This window comes from Dreissena polymorpha, chromosome 8, assembly GCF_020536995.1.
Source record: "Dreissena polymorpha isolate Duluth1 chromosome 8, UMN_Dpol_1.0, whole genome shotgun sequence".
Taxonomy (NCBI): domain Eukaryota; kingdom Metazoa; phylum Mollusca; class Bivalvia; order Myida; family Dreissenidae; genus Dreissena; species Dreissena polymorpha.
Window position 1 is genome coordinate 46847109 of NC_068362.1, and position 21268 is coordinate 46868376.

Sequence of the window (21268 nt, forward strand, 5' to 3'; positions counted from 1 at the left end):
TTGTGTTTTCAGAAGATATTCAGAGGATTATGCAGGTATGCAGTCAGAAATAATTGTTTCACAGCCTTGCCAACTCAGAGATGCTAATTGGGAAATAAACAATGCCACTGTTACCACCTTATCTCTAATGTTAGAATAATCTTTCTAAGCTTTTCACAGCTTTCTGTCAAGGCAGCTTCCATTGGAATAGACCTAAAGTGTATTGAGATAATGACAATATAATGACTGTGGTGAAACAATGGGTTGGAAATGGAAATCAGACTGCATCACCCACCTGCCTTTGTTTAATTATGATGATGTTATTCATGGGTGAAATCCGGTACAATGTATTTAGGATTAGTGGGGCACAGTGTAATGTCACTCTGATATGCTTTGCTTAGCACTTAGTCAATTTGCATCAATACAGCAAAAAGCCAAGTGTTGATTGAACATATGCAATTCGTCTGTATTAATTGCCTGCCAGTCATTACTTATGAGACATCATTGCCCATGTGTGGCTTTACTCCAACAGGCCATTGCCCTGTGATGGCTCCAAAACTGGTCAATTACCTGTGCATGGCTTGAACCTTTGGCCACCCCTAGGGTAGACCAATACCCTTACCACTAGACCATTTAGACATTTCCTTAAAGTAGGTGTGTGGCAGCACATTAGAAATTCCTTTAAGTAAACAGCGCAGACCCAGATGAGACGCTGCATCATGCGGCGTCTCATCTGGGTCTACGCAGTTTGCCAAGGCCTTTTTTCTAGACACTAGGCATAAATGGGTTAAAATGGAATTTAAATTGCCTTTGATATACTGATCAGGGAAGGCTCTTTGCACAGATTCATCAAGATAGTTTTTTCTCCAATAATTTACACATATTATATTTGTTGTTACTGGCTTACTGGCTGATTGTTCGGAAGCCATTATAATATCCAGGTCTTAGAAGCATTTCTTTGAACTTGTGCATGTTTACAATATCATAATATCAATTTCCAGACAGAATGCAATCATGCAGGTAATGGGTATCCGAAAGCAGTAATTATTATACTTTTCCTCTGAAATTGAGATACAATAACAGTGCAAAAGGGATAACAAGAGAACTCTGTCTATGAATAGAATGTATTTAATTGATTATAAAACAACAAGTCATGAAACAAAATTGAAGATGACTTTTTTCAAAATTCTGTTCTTAAAAATTAGTATTGTGTAATTTTACATTTGTATTGACTATAACAGTCTTAAAGTAGCATCATAGATGACATCATAGAAGTCCCTGTATTGCCATACACATGTTGGTCTTAAACCATTTATGCCTAGAGTCTAGAAAAAAAGACTTTGCAAACAGCGTAAACCCAGATGAGACACCGCATGATGCGGCGTCTCATCAGGGTCTGTGCTGTTTGTTTAAAGGAATTTCTGTTAGAAATGTTCTAAATATAGAAATAAATATACTAGACATCCCTAATTTTGAAAATAAATTGATCCAATTTAGAAGGATAGGAGAGTCCACTCGGAATAAATGGGTTAAACCCAGATTCCCAACTCCAGACACAGATCTGTGTGCCAAAGGTATGATCTCTAGTATGTGTATCATTGCTTACTGGCTGCCAGATGATGTATTCTCTTTGACTTCACATCCAGGGTCACAGGTTACCTTATATCTTGTACCCATAAACTATTGTGTAAATTGTCTGTCACGAAAAGCCCAGATTCCTGGTGAAAGGAGTGACAAGATCCACATGTCTTCATTACAATTAGTTGGGCCGTGTTCTGTGAAAAGGGGGTTGAATGAATGTGCATAAAGTGTTGTCCCAGATTAGCCTGTGCAGTCCGCTAATCAGGGACGGCACTTTCAGCTTTTATGATATTTTTCGTTTACAGAATGACTCTTCTTTGCATAAATCCAGTTTAGGGGGAAAGTTTTTGTCCTTGATTAGCCTGTGCGGACTGCACAGGCTAATCTGGGACGACACTTTACTCACATTCATTTTATCCTCTTTTCACAGAGCAAGGCCCAGTTTTTTATACAAGCTGCCTTCTAGGAAAACTGGGCTTAATGCTTTTGGGTAAAGTGTTTTCCGATGTTAAGCATGTGTTGTCTGCACAGGCTAGGTTTGTTCAGTCTGAACAGGCTAATCAAGAACAACACTTTCTGCTTTTATGGATTTTTATGTTTAAAGGGTGTCTCTTCAAATCAAATATCCAGTCAAGGTGAAAAGTGTCTTCCCTGATTAGCCTGTCTGCACAGGCTTATCTGGTATGACATGTATCACACATGCATTAAGCCCTGTTTTCCCAGAGCATGTCAAATACTGGTACAACTCAGCTTCTACATTGAATAATGTTTGTGGGCAGTTAATAAGAAGAAATGTGGGGACTATGCTGGAAACCATTAGAATTAACATTTATCTATTTTGTGTTTCTAAACTTTCTTCTGAAGCTTTTTAGACATTTAATTATACATTGCAGTCTTCTTTAATTATTTTGTATGAGATAACTTTAAGTCATTTATAAGTAAACATTGGCTTTGTTTTTTTCTTGGCAGCTTTGGGTCAGGAGTTTGTATGTATTTTTTTTTTTTTTTTTTTGGGGGGGGGGGAAATCATGCAATTAAATTCATTGTTTTTCTGTTGTTTTCTTGAAATGTGATGAACTATGATGGGTTGTTTTGTTGGAAACAGTATGTGTCTTTTATTTCGTTCTGTTTAACATAAAAACTATTATGTCTGTTACTTTGTGCAGAGTTTAGAACCTTTTTACTCATTTGGTTTTGCAGTCTTTTTTACCATGAACAAAGATATATGTTTTCCACTTAGCATGGTTGGAATAAATCCATTAAGGTTATGTTTCACTAATTAGGGCCAATTGCCACCACCACCAGATTGAGATGCATGTTTTATCAATAAGATTCTACAGATGGCATCTCATTTCATACTGAGCTCTCAATAGACACTTCCCCAGCCAGACTTGTAGAAAAAACTGATGGTAACAGGAGAGATGCTGCAACCCATTGTGTCCTGATATGATGATTGAAAATGGTTTTATGTTGTTATATGATTTTATGTTGCTATAAATGTATCCACTGGGGACTAAAAAGAAATAAAAAAAGAAAGTTAGGTAAAAATATAACTTATCAGTAGGGAAATTCACTTGAAATGTCTTTTGATACAGAATGAATATAGTTGAAGATTTAGGATACTGTGAGGTGATTAAACATGATAATTCATGGGTAACTGTGATGTGTTGTATCTCAAATAGTATTAGGAGATGTAACCATGGCTTTAGCATCCGATTAAGGATTATAGGCCCTTAACTGCTGGCTAACACAATTTCACAGTTTCCATGGGGAAGAAATGTTTGTCACATATCTTTATATATAATATTAATGTTACAAAATACCATTCATTGATTACTTTATGTATGCAGTTAAATGCTTGGTTTTATAATAGCTTAATATCTTTTAAACCACAGAATAACATGATGGCCATTCATATTTTATCATGGTCACAGATCAAATAACATGACAAACTGTGGCAAGGGGCATGATCAGCCATTGTAGAAATTAAGCATGGCCATATTGTGGCAAGGAACATGGTTGACCATTGTAGAAATGAGCATGACAAGACTGTGGCAAGGAACATGATTGACCATTGTAGAAATGAGCATGGCCAGACTGTGGTGAGGTCAACATGATTGACCATTGTAGAAATAAGCATGGCCAGACTGTGGCAAGGAATATGATTGACCATTGTAGAAATGAGCATGGCCAGACTGTGGCAAGGAACATAATTGACTATTGTAGAAATGGGCATGGCCAGACTGTGGTGAGGTCAACATGATTGACCATTGTAGAAATTAGCATGGCCAGATTGTGGCAAGGAATATGATTGACCATTGTAGAAATGAGCATGGCCAGACTGTGGCAAGGAACATGATTGACTATTGTAGAAATGAGCATGGCCAGACTGTGGTGAGGTCAATATGATTGACCATTGTAGAAATTAGCATGGCCAGATTGTGGCAAGGAATATGATTGACCATTGTAAAAATGAGCATGGACCAGACTGTGGCAATGAACATAATTGACTATTGTAGAAATGAGCATGGCCAGACTGTGGTGAGGTCAACATGATTGACCATTGTAGAAATGAGCATGGCATGACTGTGGTGAGGTCAACATGATTGACCATTGTAGAAATTAAGATGTCCAGACTGAGGCAAGGAACATGATTGACAATTGAAATGAGCATGGCCAGACTGAGGCAAGACATGATTGACCATTGTAGAAATGAGCATGGCCAGCATTTGGCAAGGAACATGATTGACCATTGTAGAAATTAGCATGGCCAGACTTTGGCAAGGAACATGATTGACCATTGTAGAAATGAGCATGGCCAGACTATGGTGAGGTCACAATGATTGACATTTTGTAGAAATGAGCATAACCAGACTGTGGCAAGGAACATGATTGACCATTGTAGAAAGGAGCATGGCCAGACTGTGGCAAGGAACATGATTGACAATTTTAAAAATGAGCAAGGCCAGACTGATAATGGCTTTTCATGTGACACCAAGGTATACCACGTCAAAACTAAAAAGATTATAGTTGTCCATGTTCAGTCTTTTACCCTTTTTTTCATAAAAACACATTAACTAATACATACAAAGCATAATTTAGTATATAGTTGCTATATTATCCAAATACTACAATAAAAAAAGTGTTTATTTAATTTTCTTGATAGTGGATAATTTCAATTTGCTTAAAACTTTTAACTTACTGTGCAGGTGCTACATTGTTTCTCATCGGTCAATGGAATTCTTGCATAGGTAAAATGGAAGTTCGAATGCATGGTATGTGAATTATGTAACTTGTTTACAGCTCATAAAAATATTCCATTTCATGGTCCATAACTTATTATTTGGATAATAAGTTTTGGAAATAGTGTATGCAGTTGACTGGTTATACAAGAATAACATTGAAGAAGTAATTATATGAGTATTCAAGACAAAGTTTCATTCGGACATGAACTTTTTAAGATATAAGACTGCATACGTTCTCAAGCGTATATTGATTATAAATCTTATTTAATAAACAAATTACTGGGACGATTATCAATATTGTCATCATAATCATCATTAATCATCATCATTTTTGAAAATTTAAATCATGATTTTGCTATTGGCTTATTTGTCTATAGTCATGTCTTGCAAAAGGGATATTAACTCTTTCAGTGCTGGAACCGAATTTTGAAGGCCTTTGCAAACAGTTTAGAACCAGATGAGACACTACGTGGCGTCTCATCAGGATCCAAACTGTTTGCTATTCATACAGCATTCTTTGAAAAAAATTGAAGAAAATGCTAATTTTAGAAATAGAGCAGACGACATTTTAGCAGACGACAAATTTCCCAGCATGCAAAGGGTTAAAGCTGGTCATTCACTGCACATTAATTGGTAATACACAGTGAATGCATTGACAAGTGAAAATATGCTCATATTCTGTAAATATTGCATACAGGAAATAAATTGTGTAAACCAGGAATCAATGGCTATATAGCTTCAATTAGTGATCCAATTTTGTTGGATATTGATAAATGATTGTATAAAAACTTGCATTATTATATCCATTGTTGTTATACATTTTTCAGACATGAACCTTATAAGGAATATCATTTGCGTGCATTTAATTAAGGTGCAAGAATGCTTATATTATTTTTAATCTCAATATATGGTAAGACTTAAAAAAAAAAATCTTATTTAAAATGCTCATGGAGTATTCATATTTTTCATGCCATTCCAACATCAATAATCCAGGATATACCATGTTTTGTAAAATGGCGCCATGGTTTTTCAGGGCTGTTGTCAATCAACCCAGAATTAAGATTGTTTAGGAAATGTCAAGGTCACACTAAAGCAAATGGATGAACATGTTGATGGTGTTTCTTTATGAAAAGTAACAAGAATTACTGACAACACTTACAGGTTTAATGTTGTTAACAATTCCCAATGCACCCATAGTTTAGTGCCCCACTTGTTGGCCTTGACTTAACTAGGTTATTTCATTATCCTGCACCGCACATCACATACCTATCATTCGAGTGACTTTTGATTGTACAAAAGGGATGCAACTCAGTTCAGTTTAAATATTTACAGATTGAGTTGCTGCCCTTTATTCCTTTGCTATCATTAAATCCCATGTGCATTTTGATTCTTATACGGTTATTGTTATGGTAACCTATCATTTGACTAGATGACTCATCTCAGACAGATCAAGTTTTCAAACAAATATCATAAAATGTATTAAAATTTAAGTTTGTTACATAAAATTTATTGCAAATAATATAGCATTCAGACCTTTTATGTTAGCATTATTAGATTTTGAACTACCTTATTTTCATCAATTGATAAGCCTTCAAGCTGGTGTTTGGCTCATTAAATGAGCATTACCCTTGTGCATGACAAAAAATTACAGAAAATAAATGTATAAAAATATTACATACAAATAGGATTTAGTGTAGAAAGCTTTAACAGCTAATTAAATATCACTTTAATTAAGTGAAAACAACAGGTACATATTATGCAAACATCAAAGACATGAATATTAAAACAACAGGGGGAAATCAAGACAAGTTGTAAGTATTTGATTTCATTTTGTGTACCTAATTATAATGTCAACAAATGAGCATAACTTTCTTTGTTAAACATTATAAATGTTTTTGAAATTAAAGTATATTTGAATGATAGTAATTATTGATGTACATAATTATGCAGGGCATGCAAAGATGTACATTAGTCATTCCTTACTTAAAGGCTCTATTATAAAGGTCACAAATCCAATTATTATGCATATCAACTGGTCTTATTTTTACCGGATATCAGTTACTCTTGCATAAAAACTGCTAATAACACAGCTTAGGTACAACGTTGTCAAGAATTATGGAAGATAAACCCGTTTCATAATTGGAAGAAATGTTTATGTTTTTGCAACTGACGTGATGTGTAGCCTCAGAGCGTTGACATATGCTAAAAATAGCCGAAAGAAAATTCAATTTTAATTCTGTTTTCACAACTTTTTACCAGCAGAAAGTAACTTATTAGATCACTACAAACGTTTTAACCATTTAGAAGAGACCTACTTTGTGAGTGATACCGGAAAACGTTAAAAGTCATCGTTATATTTTTGGTGACCTGAGTCACTTTCACTTTCTCTCTCGCGAGTAAACAGCGATGTTAATAGACTAATTGTTTGTAAACACAATTGACTTGGAGGGCACTTTATTTTGAGCTCAAAACAAGTTGTATTGCTCATTTTTTTATTAATATGTCCAATAGCATATATTTATTTATTTTGATAACCTTTATTAATAAAATATAAAAAATATTCAAAAATCTGTAAATAATTAAGTATCTTCACCTGTATAGAGCCTTTAATTTAGTTTTTCAAAAACTTAAAACATGTATGGTTTTAGTCTGAAGAATGTGTTTCATAAAATCAAGCACTGGCAATGTTTCTATCTCTGTATAACCCTTTCCCACTCAGAGGCAAAGTGAAAATTGCTTTGTGCAAACAGCACAAAACCAGAGTTACTCGCAGTCTGTTCAGGTTTTATGATGTTTGTTGCTCATCAGTATCTAAAGGTTGGAAATGAAGCCTTAAAAACTTGAAAACAGTAAAGTCTTTCATTAAATTTAACTTTCTAAGGGACAACAAACAAATACTGATGAGCAGCAAACAGCATAAAACCTGAACAGACTGGTAGCTACTGTTTGCTGTTTGCACAAAGCCACTTTTATTAAGTTTCTGAGTGGGATATATGTTATTGTATATTGAATAGCACCTAGTTCTGATCTTAGATGCAGATGTTTATTAGTTCTCATTAAATATATCATGCAGCATTAAACTGCATGTTTACCAGCTATCTTTATTACTGATTTAGCCTCTTATGGCCTAACCAGAAGATCAGGTTGCGGATTGATAAAAGATATGTCATTTTCAATTTAGAACTCTGCATTTGAGCTGCACCCTGGGAAAATGGGGTTTAATGCATGTGCATGAAGTGTTGTCAAAGATTAGCCTGTGTAGTTGGCATAGGCAAATCAGGGACAATACATTTTACCTTGACTGGATTTTTGCTAAGACTTGGCTTCCTGTAAATGAAAAATTCCAAAAGAGCAAAAAGTGTGGTCCCTTAACAGGCTGTGCAGACTTTACAGGTTAATCTGGCACGACACTTAACGCACATGCATTATGCCCTGTTTTCCAGAGGTAGGCTCAATGCATTCACTTGGTTTCTTGTTTCAGATTGAGCTACTTTCGCCGAAGCAGAATGGCGCACCAGAAGACGAGCAAGAGAAAAAGAATCCCTCCACCATTAGGGGCATGTGGAAGAAAGCATTCAAGACACTGAAAAGTTCCTCCTCTGTGGAAAAACTGGTGAGTTTCATGTAGGTCATAATGTACTGACTGGTGAGTTTCATGTAGGTTATAATGTACCTACTGGTGAGTGTCATGTAGGTCATAATGTACCTACTGATGAGTTTCATGTAGGTCATAATCAGGGATCATATTTTCTTCGGTTTTGTCGGTCCTAGACCGATTGGGGTCATGAAAGACCGATTGAAAATCCCAAACAGTCGGTCCTATTCTGTTTGCTAAAATTCCCATGTCATGAAATCGATTACACAGTGAACAAGCTAACACCCCCTATTAACATTCTTATCTCGATTAGGTGTGATATACCATTCGCTGCAGTCTCTAAACCGGTCAGGACCAGTTTATTGCATGTCAGCCGACTAGTATGACCCCAAGTTGCGAAGATTCGCGCGGTTGTGTATTAGTCATGCGTGAATAACCCGTGTCAATATCAATCGATAATTTCAATGGCTTATACCTAGCACACTAATTAATCGGTCCGTAATGTGTACTCGTCCACTATAAAATCGTTGACAGTTACTTCGGAGATAGAAATCTTGATTTTATCCTCGTGGAAATTGTGCATTTCATGCATGAAACAGTAAACTTTCATATAAACAAAGAAGAAAATCGGATATTCTGCAATAATTGTGGGCGGACCTTATACACTAAAAGCACGCGCTGTAACTAAACAAAACATGCCGATACATTTTCCACCAGCGTAATAATCCGGCAATAAATGAATGAAAGTCGCGGATCTGATCGACAGAACAGCCGAATGTTATTTTATGGGCGGAACTATACACAAATACACAAGAAAAATAATATACGTTATATAAAGCTTTAGTAAAAATCGTGTTAGAATCGAAATAATTCGTGTACTTTATTGTTTGTTGTTGAATAACCACGACCGGAAGTTTAGATGCGTGGTATCAAATCACACAGATAAATATTATTGACAACGATGAAAAAAATTCAGATAAAACAGCACACGAAACACAGAGGTTATATTGACTCATCTAGAGTCCGTGCACGAAACAACTATGAAATAGCAAATGATAAAACCAACTGAGAAAACTCGTATTTACCGTTTAAAAAAAAATGCCTTAGGGAATTTAACTTGTACTTTTATTATACCACCTTCATGAATGGCAAAATCAATTGTATATATTTTAATGTAAGTTGTCATGATTTCGGATATAAAATTTCGGACACATTTTCCCCAGTTAAATCCAGACCGATTGATGTTGCCGAAAAATATGATCCCTGGTCATAATGTACTTACTGGTGAGTGTCGTGTAGGTCATAATGCACCTACTGGTGAGTGTCATGTAGGTCATAATGTACCTACTGGTGAGTTTCATGTAGGTCATTATGTACCTACTGGTAAGTTTCATGTAGGTCATAATGTACCTACTGGTGAGTGTCATGTAGGTCATAATGTACTTACTGGTGAGAGTCATGTAGGTCATAATGTACATACTGGTGAGTGTCATGTAGGTCATAATGTACCTACTGGTGAGTGTCATGTAGATCATAATGTACCTACTGGTGAGTGTCATGTAGGTCATAATGTACTTACTGGTAGTTTCATTTGGTCATAATGTACCTACTGGTGAGTATCATGTAGGTCATAATGTACCTACTGGTGAGTGTCATAATGTACCTACTGGTGAGTGTCATGTTGGTCATAATGTACCTACTGGTGAGTTTCATGTAGGTCATAATGTACCTACTGGTGAGTTTCATGTAGGTCATAATGTACCTATTGGTGAGTGTCATGCAGGTCATAATGTACCTTCTGGTGAGTTTCATGTAGGTCATAATGTACCTACTGGTGAGTGTCATGTAGGTCATAATGTACCTACTGGTGAGTTTCATGTAGGTCATAATGTACCTACTGGTGAGTTTCATGTAGGTCATAATGTACTTACTGGTGAGTGTCATGTAGGTCATGATGTACCTACTGGTGAGTGTCATGTAGGTCATAATGTACAACTGGTGAGTGTCATGTAGGTCATAATGTACCTACTGGTGAGTGTCATGTAGGTCATAATGTACCCACTGGTGAGTTTCATGTAGGTCATAATGTATCTACTGGTGAGTTTCATGTAGGTCATAATGTACTCACTGGTGGGTTTCATGTAGGTCATAATGTACCTTCTGGTGAGTTTCATGTAGGTCATAATGTACTTACTGGTGAGTTTCATGTAGGTCGTAATGTACCTACAAGTGAGTGTCATATAGGTCATAATGTACCTACTGGTGAGTTTCATGTAGGTCATAATGTACTTACTGGTGAGTGTCATGTAGGTCATGATGTACCTACTGGTGAGTGTCATGTAGGTCATAATGCACTGATCCCAACCCTGATGTATTTACTGTAAAATAATGAACTTCAATTAATAAAACAGCATATCATTGTGCACATTGGGTCCCTTATTAAATGCCTTCCTCTCAAAACGCCAGATGAGCTGTGCTGATTCAAGCAAGGAAAGGGTATGTCATTTGATATGTAGTAAAGATCACTTAAAGGGATCTTTTCACTGTTCGGTAAATTGACAAAATTGAAAAAGTTGTTACAGATTCGCAAATTTTCGGTTAAGTTCTGATATTTGTGAGGAAACAGTATTACTGAACATTTGCCATGGTCTAATATAGCCATTATATGCATCTTTTGACGATTTAAAAACCAAAAAATTATAAAGCGTTGCAACGCGAAACGATTGAATAATTTGGAGAGTTCTGTTGTTGTCGTTTAAATCTGTGAAACTACGAAGATTGCTTATATAAGGTATAAAATACACATCTTAGGTATGCTTGGCAGGATAGCTCAGTTGGCTAATGCGTTTTTTTACTTTAGGATTCCGGGGGTCACTGGTTCGAGCCCTGCTGCGGGCTACTTTTTTTTACTTTTTATGGCCCTCTTCGAGGGGGTATATTGCTTTGCACATGTCGGTCGGTCTGTCGGTCGGTCCGTCCACCAGGTGGTCGGATGATAACTCAAGAACGCTTGGGCCTAGGATCATGAAACTTCATAGGTACATTGATCATGAATCGCAGATGATCCCTATTGATTTTGAGGTCACTAGGTCAAAGGTCAAGGTCACGGTGACCCGAAATAGTAAAATGGTTTCCAGATGATAACTCAAGAACGCTTATGCCTAGGATCATGAAACTTCATATGTACATTGATCATGACTCGCAGATGATCCCTATTGATTTTCAGGTCACTAGGTCAAAGCTCAAGGTCACAGTGACTCAGCTTAGAAAAATGGTTTTCTGATGATAACTCAAGAACGCTTACGCTTAGGATCATGAAACTTGATAGGTAGATTGATCATGACTCGCAGATGACCCCTATAGATTTTTAGGTCACTAGGTCAAAGGTCAAGGTCACAGTGACCAGAAATAGTAAAATGGTTTCCGGATGATAACTAAAGAACGCTAATGCCTAGGATCATGAAACTTCGTAGGTAGATTGATAATGGCTGGCAGATGACCCCTATTGATTTTCAGGTCACTAGGTCAAAGGTCAAGGTCACGGTGACCCGAAATAGTAAAATGGTTTCCAGATGATAACTGAAGAACGCTTTTTCCTAGGATCATGAAACTTGATAGGTACATTGATCATGACTCGCAGATGACCCCTATTGATTTTCAGGTCACTAGCTCAAAGGTCAAGGTCACAGTGACCCGAAATAGTAAAATGGTTTCCGGATGATAACTCAAGAACGCTCATGGCTAGGATCATGAAACTTCATAGGTACATTGATCATGACTGGCAGATGACCCCTATTGATTTTCAGGTCACTAGGTCAAAGGTCAAGGTCACAGTGACAAAAAACATATTCACACAATGGCTGTCACTACAAAAGAGAGCCCATATGGGGGGCATGCATGTTTTACAAACAGCCCTTGTTTAAATTTTATTTTTTGATTTTTTACTGTAGCTTTTAAAATTTAATGTTTACATTTATCAATATAAAGCATTTAATGACAAACTTTAAAACATGCCAAATTCTGTGAAAAGGCCCCTTTAAAGGGACCTTGTCATGTTTTGATAAATTGACGGAATTGAACAAGATTGTTTCAGATATGCCAAGTACAAATACCTACATACTAGACCATTTATTATATGCTAATGACTATCGATTGAAACAAATTAACAAATATTAATTACAAGAAAATTAGTAAATGTAGTTATTTATTTATCAGAAAAAAACTATTTATCAGTAGTTTTTTATTTGACCTTATTTTAAAGGTCAAACATATATTATTCAATATTTTCATTGCTTATCAGTTGCAAAGCCATCAAGTTCGTAAATATAAATTAGGGTGTTTGAAAATAAATGTCCTTTGGAGAATTATGAAAATGTAATTTAAAATTGGACAAAGAAGCAAACAAAATATTTTTACAGCACTTAAATCCTGATTATTGTATACTGCTAAATGGAAAAATTGGCCATGTGTATGTATTATTGTGAAAAGATACTGTTGATTGAGTATGATTAGTAATATGATAATATGAGTCTGCACAGGCTAATCAGGGACGACACTTTCCGCCTAAATTGGATTTTTGCTAAGAAGAGACTTCATTAAAACGAATATTGTCATAAAAGCGGAATGTTTCGTCCCTGATTAGCCTGTGTGGACTGCACAGGCTAATCTGGGACGACACTTTACGCACATGCATTATGCCCAGTTTTCTCAGAACATGACTCGTATATATTTAATAAATTGTTAATCCTAAATCACAGGAAAAAATGTATCTTAATCTTATTTGAGACTTAAATTGAATAGATTCTTCACAAAGGGTGGGCTTCACAATTGACGAGATATTTTACCCACTAAAATTGGAACAGGAACCATTCTTCCTTAGATCTATTTTGGACATTTACGTGTACACGTGTCACAACAAGATGCAACTGTCAAAATACGATGTCCATGTACATTGGTGGATTGGCTAAATACATGAACATTAAGGAAATCAATAGTCATCGTAATATGTGTGCAATAGAAGTTTGTCTTATTAAACATTATGACATTATTCTGGACAGAAAATAAATATGGCTTATATAACAAACAAAAACAACAACAAAAACAACACATTAAACATTGTATAGTTCTTGTGAGAATAATAAAGGCATGAACAAGCATAAAACACATGATAATTATTTTCATGATTATTGTCCCCTACCGGTGAAACTTATGGTTGCGCTCCGTGTGTCAGTCTGTCTGTCAGTCTGTCAGTCCATCACACTTTTCTGGATCCTGCGATAACTTTAAAAGTTCTTCAGATTTTTTCATGAAACTTGAAATATGGATAGATGGCAATATGGAGAGTATGCATGTCATTTCATTTCGTTCCTACGTCAATAATTCTGGTTGCTATGGCAACAAATAAAAAAATAAAAAAATCTGACAATGGTGGAGTTTCACCGGTAGGGGACAATATTGCTTGGCAATCTCTTGTTTCATTTTTTTTATTTGATGTTGATGAACAAAGAATTCAAATTGTACTCAAATTTAAAAGTCTATCGCAATATGTAGAATCTAAAAAACAGTAAGTAACTGCCATTTCAGAATCTTAAACTTAAATATTAATCACTTTATATTGCCTGTTTTGAAGGCAGTACAAGTTGATTTTGATTTTTTGAATAAAATGTTGGTCCCATCTACCTTTGTCACAGCTATTTACATATGTTTATTTTGAATCTCACCAAAGCTCAAATTGTCTTTCAAACTTGTATGCTTGTCTTTCCGCTACCAGTATTTGGATATTTGGAAGTATTTGTTTTCAAAATGCCCATCTCTGAAGTTTCGAGTCTTACAGCACGTTTTTTGCTATAACTTGAGCATAATGTGCTCACAAGGCCACCTTTTAATGGCACTTTTTTTATTCATTGCTTTCCCATTATGTCTTGTGCATTGTCAACATTTAAATTGTACACACTATAAAGACAATATTTCATGTCCAATCTAAATAATTTGCATTTTTAGCACGGCTGTTTTAGGAGAAAACCCGAGGTATTGTCATAACCAGCTCATCGTCCAGCGTCTGCTGTCCGGCGTCTGCTGTCAGCCGTCCGTGTCATGCTAAAACCTTAACATTGGCTCTAAAATCAAAGTGCTTTCACCTACAACATTGAAACTTCATATGTAGCTGCACCTTGGTGAGTTCTACACGCCACACCCATTGTTTTGGTCACTAGGTCAAATGTCAAGGTCACTGTGACCTCTAATATTCTTCTGACAAGCTTTCATTTATTCAAAACTGCACCCACACCGAGCGTTGGCATCCGCTATGCGGTGCTCTTGTTCTATGTTATATTTCTGCTGAGTTAAAAACTGGGTTATATGGGGTCAAGAAGTCTCTAAGTCAAATAAAAAAATAATAATTGTGAACACTCTAGACTTTTCATCATGAAACTTGCTCATAACATTTTTTTCATTGACATTTCTCATGATTGAGAACATGTTTTGGTCAAGTGAAAAACATGGCAAACAGGGAAAAGGGAGTTCTCCATATATGGCTGTTACATTATATATGAAACCTTGTGAACAATCAAGATGTCACATTATTTTCCCAACCATAATGAAACTGTTAATATAATGGCCTTTGGGATCAAAACTTGCAGCATTCCTACATCCAATTTATCTCTGTAACAACTAGCTACAAATAATTACATGTGATGTCTGGAAATGTGTCAATAGCGTAAAAAATTCTTAGTTTGGAATTCATTCACAAAACATACATCATTGCACTAAATACTTACCGGTATGGTGTGCTTTGATCATCTCTTCTTCAAACTTTCTATATAAAATTTAATGTGATGTTACCAAAAACTTCAAAATAATGTTGTTCAACTTATATAATAATAGTAATAAGAATATTTAAAAAATGTGAATAATTGCTTATTAGATAAAATATTTTTAGTTTATTATAATTTGAAATGTAAAAATATACTTGAATTCATTTTTTTGTAAATAATTCAACTATACCTTACTTTACTTATAAGTAAATGTATACTAAAATATATTTCAGAAAAAGTTTTTTAACTATATTTGTTTGCAAAGTAGTTGATTATTCTTAAAGCTGTCAATATTTGTCTGCCAGTCTTCCAGAAGAGGAAATGCACTGTTTTCCTGTCACCAATGAGGACATTGCATAGGGACATTGCTGCTAGTTGTTTTGTGTGATAAGTAAAATATATTACCATAATTACTACGTTTTATTGGTGTCCTGTAATTAGCAATGTCAAGCATCTTAAAAAGAATTGCTTCCATTGGGTAAAGAATTGCTTTTTCTAATTGATGCACAAAAGTAACAGCAGCAGTGTCAAAGCAGTAGACTGCACAGGCTGATCTAGGACAGGTGATTTTATGCACATGCATTTAGCCAGCAGGCTGATCTAGGACAGGTGACTTTATGCACATGCATTTAGCCAGCAGGCTAATCTAGGACAGGTGACTTTATGCACATGCATTTAGCCAGCAGGCTTTCTAGGACAGGTGACTTTATGCACATGCATTTAGCCAGCAGGCTTTCTAGGACAGGTGACTTTATGCACATGCATTTAGCCAGCAGGCTTTCTAGGACAGGTGACTTTATGCACATGCATTTAGCCAGCAGGCTTTCTAGGACAGGTGACTTTATGCACATGCATTTAGCCGGCAGTCTCTCCAGAACAAGGCTAAAATAAATGAGGCGCATTCTGAGAAAACTGTGCATAATGCATGTGTGTAAAATGTTGTCCCAGATTAGCCTGTGCAGTCTGCACAGGCTTATCAGGGATGACACTTTCCACTTAATTGGATTTTTGCTAAGAAGAGACTTCTCTGAGTCCCATTAAAAAATTGTTGGAACGTTTAAGATAAGGTCATTGTATACAAATATCGATTAGAACTCAGTGGTGCTAGAAAAAAAATCCATAAGATTTGGATGAACATGTGTGTTCTGTATGAAAAAATGGGTTATTTGATGCTGAAACCACCACTCCGAATGAGCATTGGAATTTTGTGTGTGTTTTGTTGGTGACAGAAACATCACTTGCAGATTGAAATGTCACAATGCATGCTGCAAAGAAAGCTTTTATTTTGTTCTTTTTTTGGATTTTCTGAATTAAGTTGTGATTTTATAATGGACGGAGTTGAGGTCCATTAATATTGAAGGATAAAATATGTGACCTCTGTATTCAGTCAGAAATGTGTGTGTTTGTGTTCAATATTACTTTAATCATTCATGCATGGCATCATTGGACATAATATCTTAATGAAACTTAAATAATTTTGTTTATACTATTATTATAATAGTTGCAAAGAGTTAACTGGAAATGAAATAATGTTTTCACTATTTATTAATAAGAACATGCAAACATTTGAAAGTATTTTTTTTTAGAAAATTAGAAAATTCACTTCAAATGTTAAAATAAGAATTAATTTAAAATAAATCATGACAATCTAATATCATGAAGTGAAATATTTCAGGACATATAGCATCATGAAATGAAATCATTAATGACATAAGACATCATGAACAAAATAATACAGGACACATAACATCATAAAATAAAATAATTCAGGACATGTAACATCACAAAATAAAATAATTCAGGACATGCAACATCATGAAATTCAATTATTCAGGACATATTACTTTGTGAAATTCAATAATTCAGGACATATAACATCATGAAATGAAGAAGTCAGCGAGTTACGGGTTAATGAGTAACAATCTTGCTGCATTTGAAACCAACATGGATGACTTTGTTATGAATGTCGATAGTGAAGACCCTACCACCAATGAACACAAGGACTTAAGCTGCGAGGAATCATTCTCACAATACCTCAGCCCCTACAAGAGGGATTTTCGTAGCAACAGTTTCGGTTTGATAGATCGGACAAAACTGTTGTCTCCAATTGTGGAGCGACGGGCCAGCAGCCATTCTGAAGGGTATAAAGGGGAAGACCCTGTCAGGACAGAAGCCAAAGGCGAGTTTGTTCCAACGAAGCTTGATTTGGGGAGTTCTGATAGGGAAGATTCTACTGACAGTAATGTAGTTATGTCTCCCACCTCACCAAATATATCAAGCTTGATGAAGAGTCTTTTCATTCAGCGATCATTTGACGATAACAACTTTCATGCTATTGATCCTTTAGATATTGAAAGGAAGATTATGTATGAGATGAATAAGTGCCAACAAAATAGTTGCCAACAAAAATCAAAATCCTTAAAATCCTTTGGAAGTTTAAAAAATGTGTTCACACCTTTTGTGTCTAAAATTCGGAATAAAAGGGAAAGAAAAATGCAATGTTTTAGCACAGGGTCAGAAAAGTATGACGAGAAAATAAGCATGGCAACATCAGAAGTCGCAGTGAATGTTTCTGCAGATGATTTCGATAAAGAAGTGTGGAATGATGTATGCTTTACCCCTAGATTGGACAGACCAGTCGGGCAAAAGAGATATGACTGCCGTCGCAATAGTTCTCCAGAAGGCTTCAAGGTTAACGAATATATAAAATTATTTTTTGGTAAATTGCCAAAGGATGTAAAGCCTGAAAATTCACAAAGTCAGATCCTTGGAAGGACTTTTAGGTCTGGTCGATTGACTTCTTCTGGGAGTCAAGATAAGGGAATGTGTTCACCACAAGGATCCAAGAAAAGTACTCCAAAGTTGAGCAGAGATAATAGTTTGTTTTCATTACAAAATATGGACAAAGATACGCCAAAATTGAGTCGTCAAAGCAGCTTAAAATCTCCCAAGGGTTTAATAAATAAGTCAAGGTTTAGTTTCGATTCACCATATTGTTCAGCCAAGGGAAGTCCAAAGAGTATTGACAGTAGATTTACCTCCCCTGCTGGTTCAAAGAAAGGGGCGCCTAATTTGAAAAAGCTTAGCAAGCAGGAAAGCTTGAATTCAAACAAAGGGAAAGGTAAGCATGGAATATTAAAATTAACTAGTTCTACTCCAACACCAGACATTGAAAAACCGAAACTAAAACGAACACAGAGCACACCTAAGCTTTTGAGGCGTAGAAATAGATCTTCAGAGAGCGGTAAACTGAATTCAGTAGACCAACAAGCCAAATCACAAAGTAGGGACCGGAAGGGGCTGGCAAAGAAAAGGCTGTACAGAAGAAGTGTCAGCGAGTCTGGAAACGAATGGCTGCGCAAACGTAGGAGCAGAAAAGACATGTTTGACCATGAAAAAGAAGATCTGAAGTGTAAGGTTGAGAGGTGGCTGGACCAGGTGTCTATTTTTGTAGGTATCATTCTGTTCTTTTGAGGGCATGAAGGTGTTATCAGTCTTCTATGCACATATGAATCTTAAGTTGCAAATGATAACGGTTGTTGTCTATGACCTGTCGCCTAGCAAGAGAGAAGCGTGCAAGGTCTGATACAGGGCTGTTACTTCTTGATTCAACACAGTATTTAATTTTGAACTGTTCCATTTTTTGTTACAAAAACATTCTGGCTGTCTTTTGATTATAGTAATGCATGCTTGTCTTGGTTGTAATATAGCAATCCCGTGAATCATTTTGGACTTAAAACCAGACCAAAACATTAGAAACCCATTCTTTGTGATGCAAATGACCTACATATTATGTTGCACATCATAAACTGTCCATTTCATGTTGGTTTTGTCAGAAAAAATGGTTTGAGGCGTGGCATGGAATTTGTGGAGAGATATTACTATATTATTATCCCCTGCCAAAGGTGGAGGGATATAGAATTGGGGTTGACCATCTGTTTGACTGTCTGTTACAAAAATGTTGAGGGCTAATCTTAAAAACAATATAAAATATCAACATTAAACTTCATTGATGTTTAGATTTCAATGAAGAAAAGTGCCCTGCTCAAGAACAGTTACCCTTTTCTTTCTAATATAAGTTATTTCCCTTTGTTGTTGTTTTAGCTCACCTGAGCACAAGGTGCTCATGGTGAGCATTTGGGATCGCATTTTGTCCGTCTTGCGTCCGTCGTCAACATTTTGCCTTGTGAACACTCTAGAGGCCACATTTCTTGTCCGATCTTCATGAAACTTGGTCAGAACATTTGTCCCAATGATACCTTGACTGAGTTCAAAACTGGGTCATGCTGGATCCAAAACTAGGTCACTAGGTTAAACAAAAGAAAAACCTTGTGAACACTGTAGAAGTCACATTTGATGCCCAATTGTCATGTAACTTTGTCAAAATGTTTGTCTTAATGATATGTTGGTTGAGTTTAAAAATTGTTCCGGTCTGTTGAAAAACATGACTGCCAGGGGGCAGGGCAGTATTCCTTATATGGCTATAGAGAAACCTTGTGAGCACTCTAGAAGTCACAATTTTTGCCCAATCATCATGAAACTTGGTGAAAACATTGGTTACATTGTTATCTCATTTGAGTTTGAAAGTGGTCCAGAGCGGAGAAAAAACATGGCCGCCAGGGGGCGGGGCAGTTTTCTCAATATGTAAATAGTGAAAACATGTGAACACTCTAGAAGTCACATTTTTGGTCCAATCTTCCTGAAATTTGGTCAGAACATTTGTTTTCTGGAAGTTGAGTTCGAAAATGCTTCGGATCGGTAAAAAAACATGGCCACCAGGGGAGGGGGGGTGTCTTTTTCCTTATATATATATATATATATATAAATATATATATATATATATATATATATATATATATATATATATATATATATATATATATATATATATAGTAGAAAGCTTGTGAACACTCTAGAAGTCACATTTTTTGCCTAATCATCAAGAAATTTTGTCAAAACATTGGTTATGTGGATATATCGTACATGTTTGAAAATAGTTGTGAACATTTGAAAAAACATGGTCGCCAGGTGGTGGGGCAGTTTTCTCTATATGTATATAGTGAAAACATATGAACAGTCTATAAGACACATTTTTTGCCCAATCTTTATGAAATTTAGTCAGAACATTTGTTTCCTTGATACGATGGTTGAGTTCAAAAATGGTTTGGATCGGTAAAAAAACATGGCCACCAGGGGGGGGGGTCTTTTTCCTTATATTTGTATATTAAAAAAGCTTAAGAACACTCTAGAAGAAACATTTTTTGTCCAATCATCATAAAACTTGGTCAAAACATTGGTTTTATGGATATCTTGTTATGATATCTAGGCCGAGTTCCTTAGTGGTTGCCGTCTGTTGAAAAACATGGCTTTAAATGGCTTACTCTCTACTATGAAATTACCAATGTACACGTTGAACGAAATGTATGCATATTATGATATTCATGATCTCCATGCAGTCATCTGATATTAATTCTGCCGATAAGATATACAGATAAATTTCCAAAAATTATTTATTTATTTTTGTTCCTTTCTGAAGAGGATTATTATGTTTATGATTGGTTGGGGATGAAGTGCAACAAACATATTTTTGCCATCTGAAAACCCTTTATTAAATATTCTCAAAATTTTAAGTAGTAATATTGATTACACAGAAAATTACTTAGTGGAGAAACAGCTGTATATCATGAATTCTGTTTGACCCCCAATCATGAATGCATGGCTTGTCAGGAATGCACTCTTATTTCTCCATTGATCCCATTCATCCACCTAATTAATTCTCTATTGACTGTGCTTGAATTGTTAATGTGATGAAACAGGCTTGCAGCTTAAAAGCCCTTAGTCCTTAGAAATAGGCCCCAGCTGGGAACTCACATCAAAGACCTTTAGACTGATAAGAGTGGAACACAAAATGTTATGAATGTCAGGTGGGTAGTTTTGGTGTGATTATCAAAGATTTGTGTTTTAAATAGGGTTGATTGGTGTTTTAATTGGAAATATCATTGACAGGTGAGTCTGAAAATAGATCCAGTTTGTTTAAAGCAAGGCCCTGATGTGGG

The 21268-nt window shown here is 35.7% G+C and overlaps 1 protein-coding gene across 1 annotated transcript in view; it reads left to right on the forward strand.

The window, feature by feature from the left end:
- LOC127841228 (uncharacterized) overlaps positions 1–21268 on the forward strand; it is a 315075-nt gene that overhangs the window by 224907 nt on the left and 68900 nt on the right. Inside the window, exon 11 of the mRNA XM_052369887.1 lies at positions 8287–8418. Within this exon, the coding sequence (XP_052225847.1) occupies positions 8287–8418 (132 nt within the window). The remainder of the gene's footprint in view (positions 1–8286; positions 8419–21268) is intronic.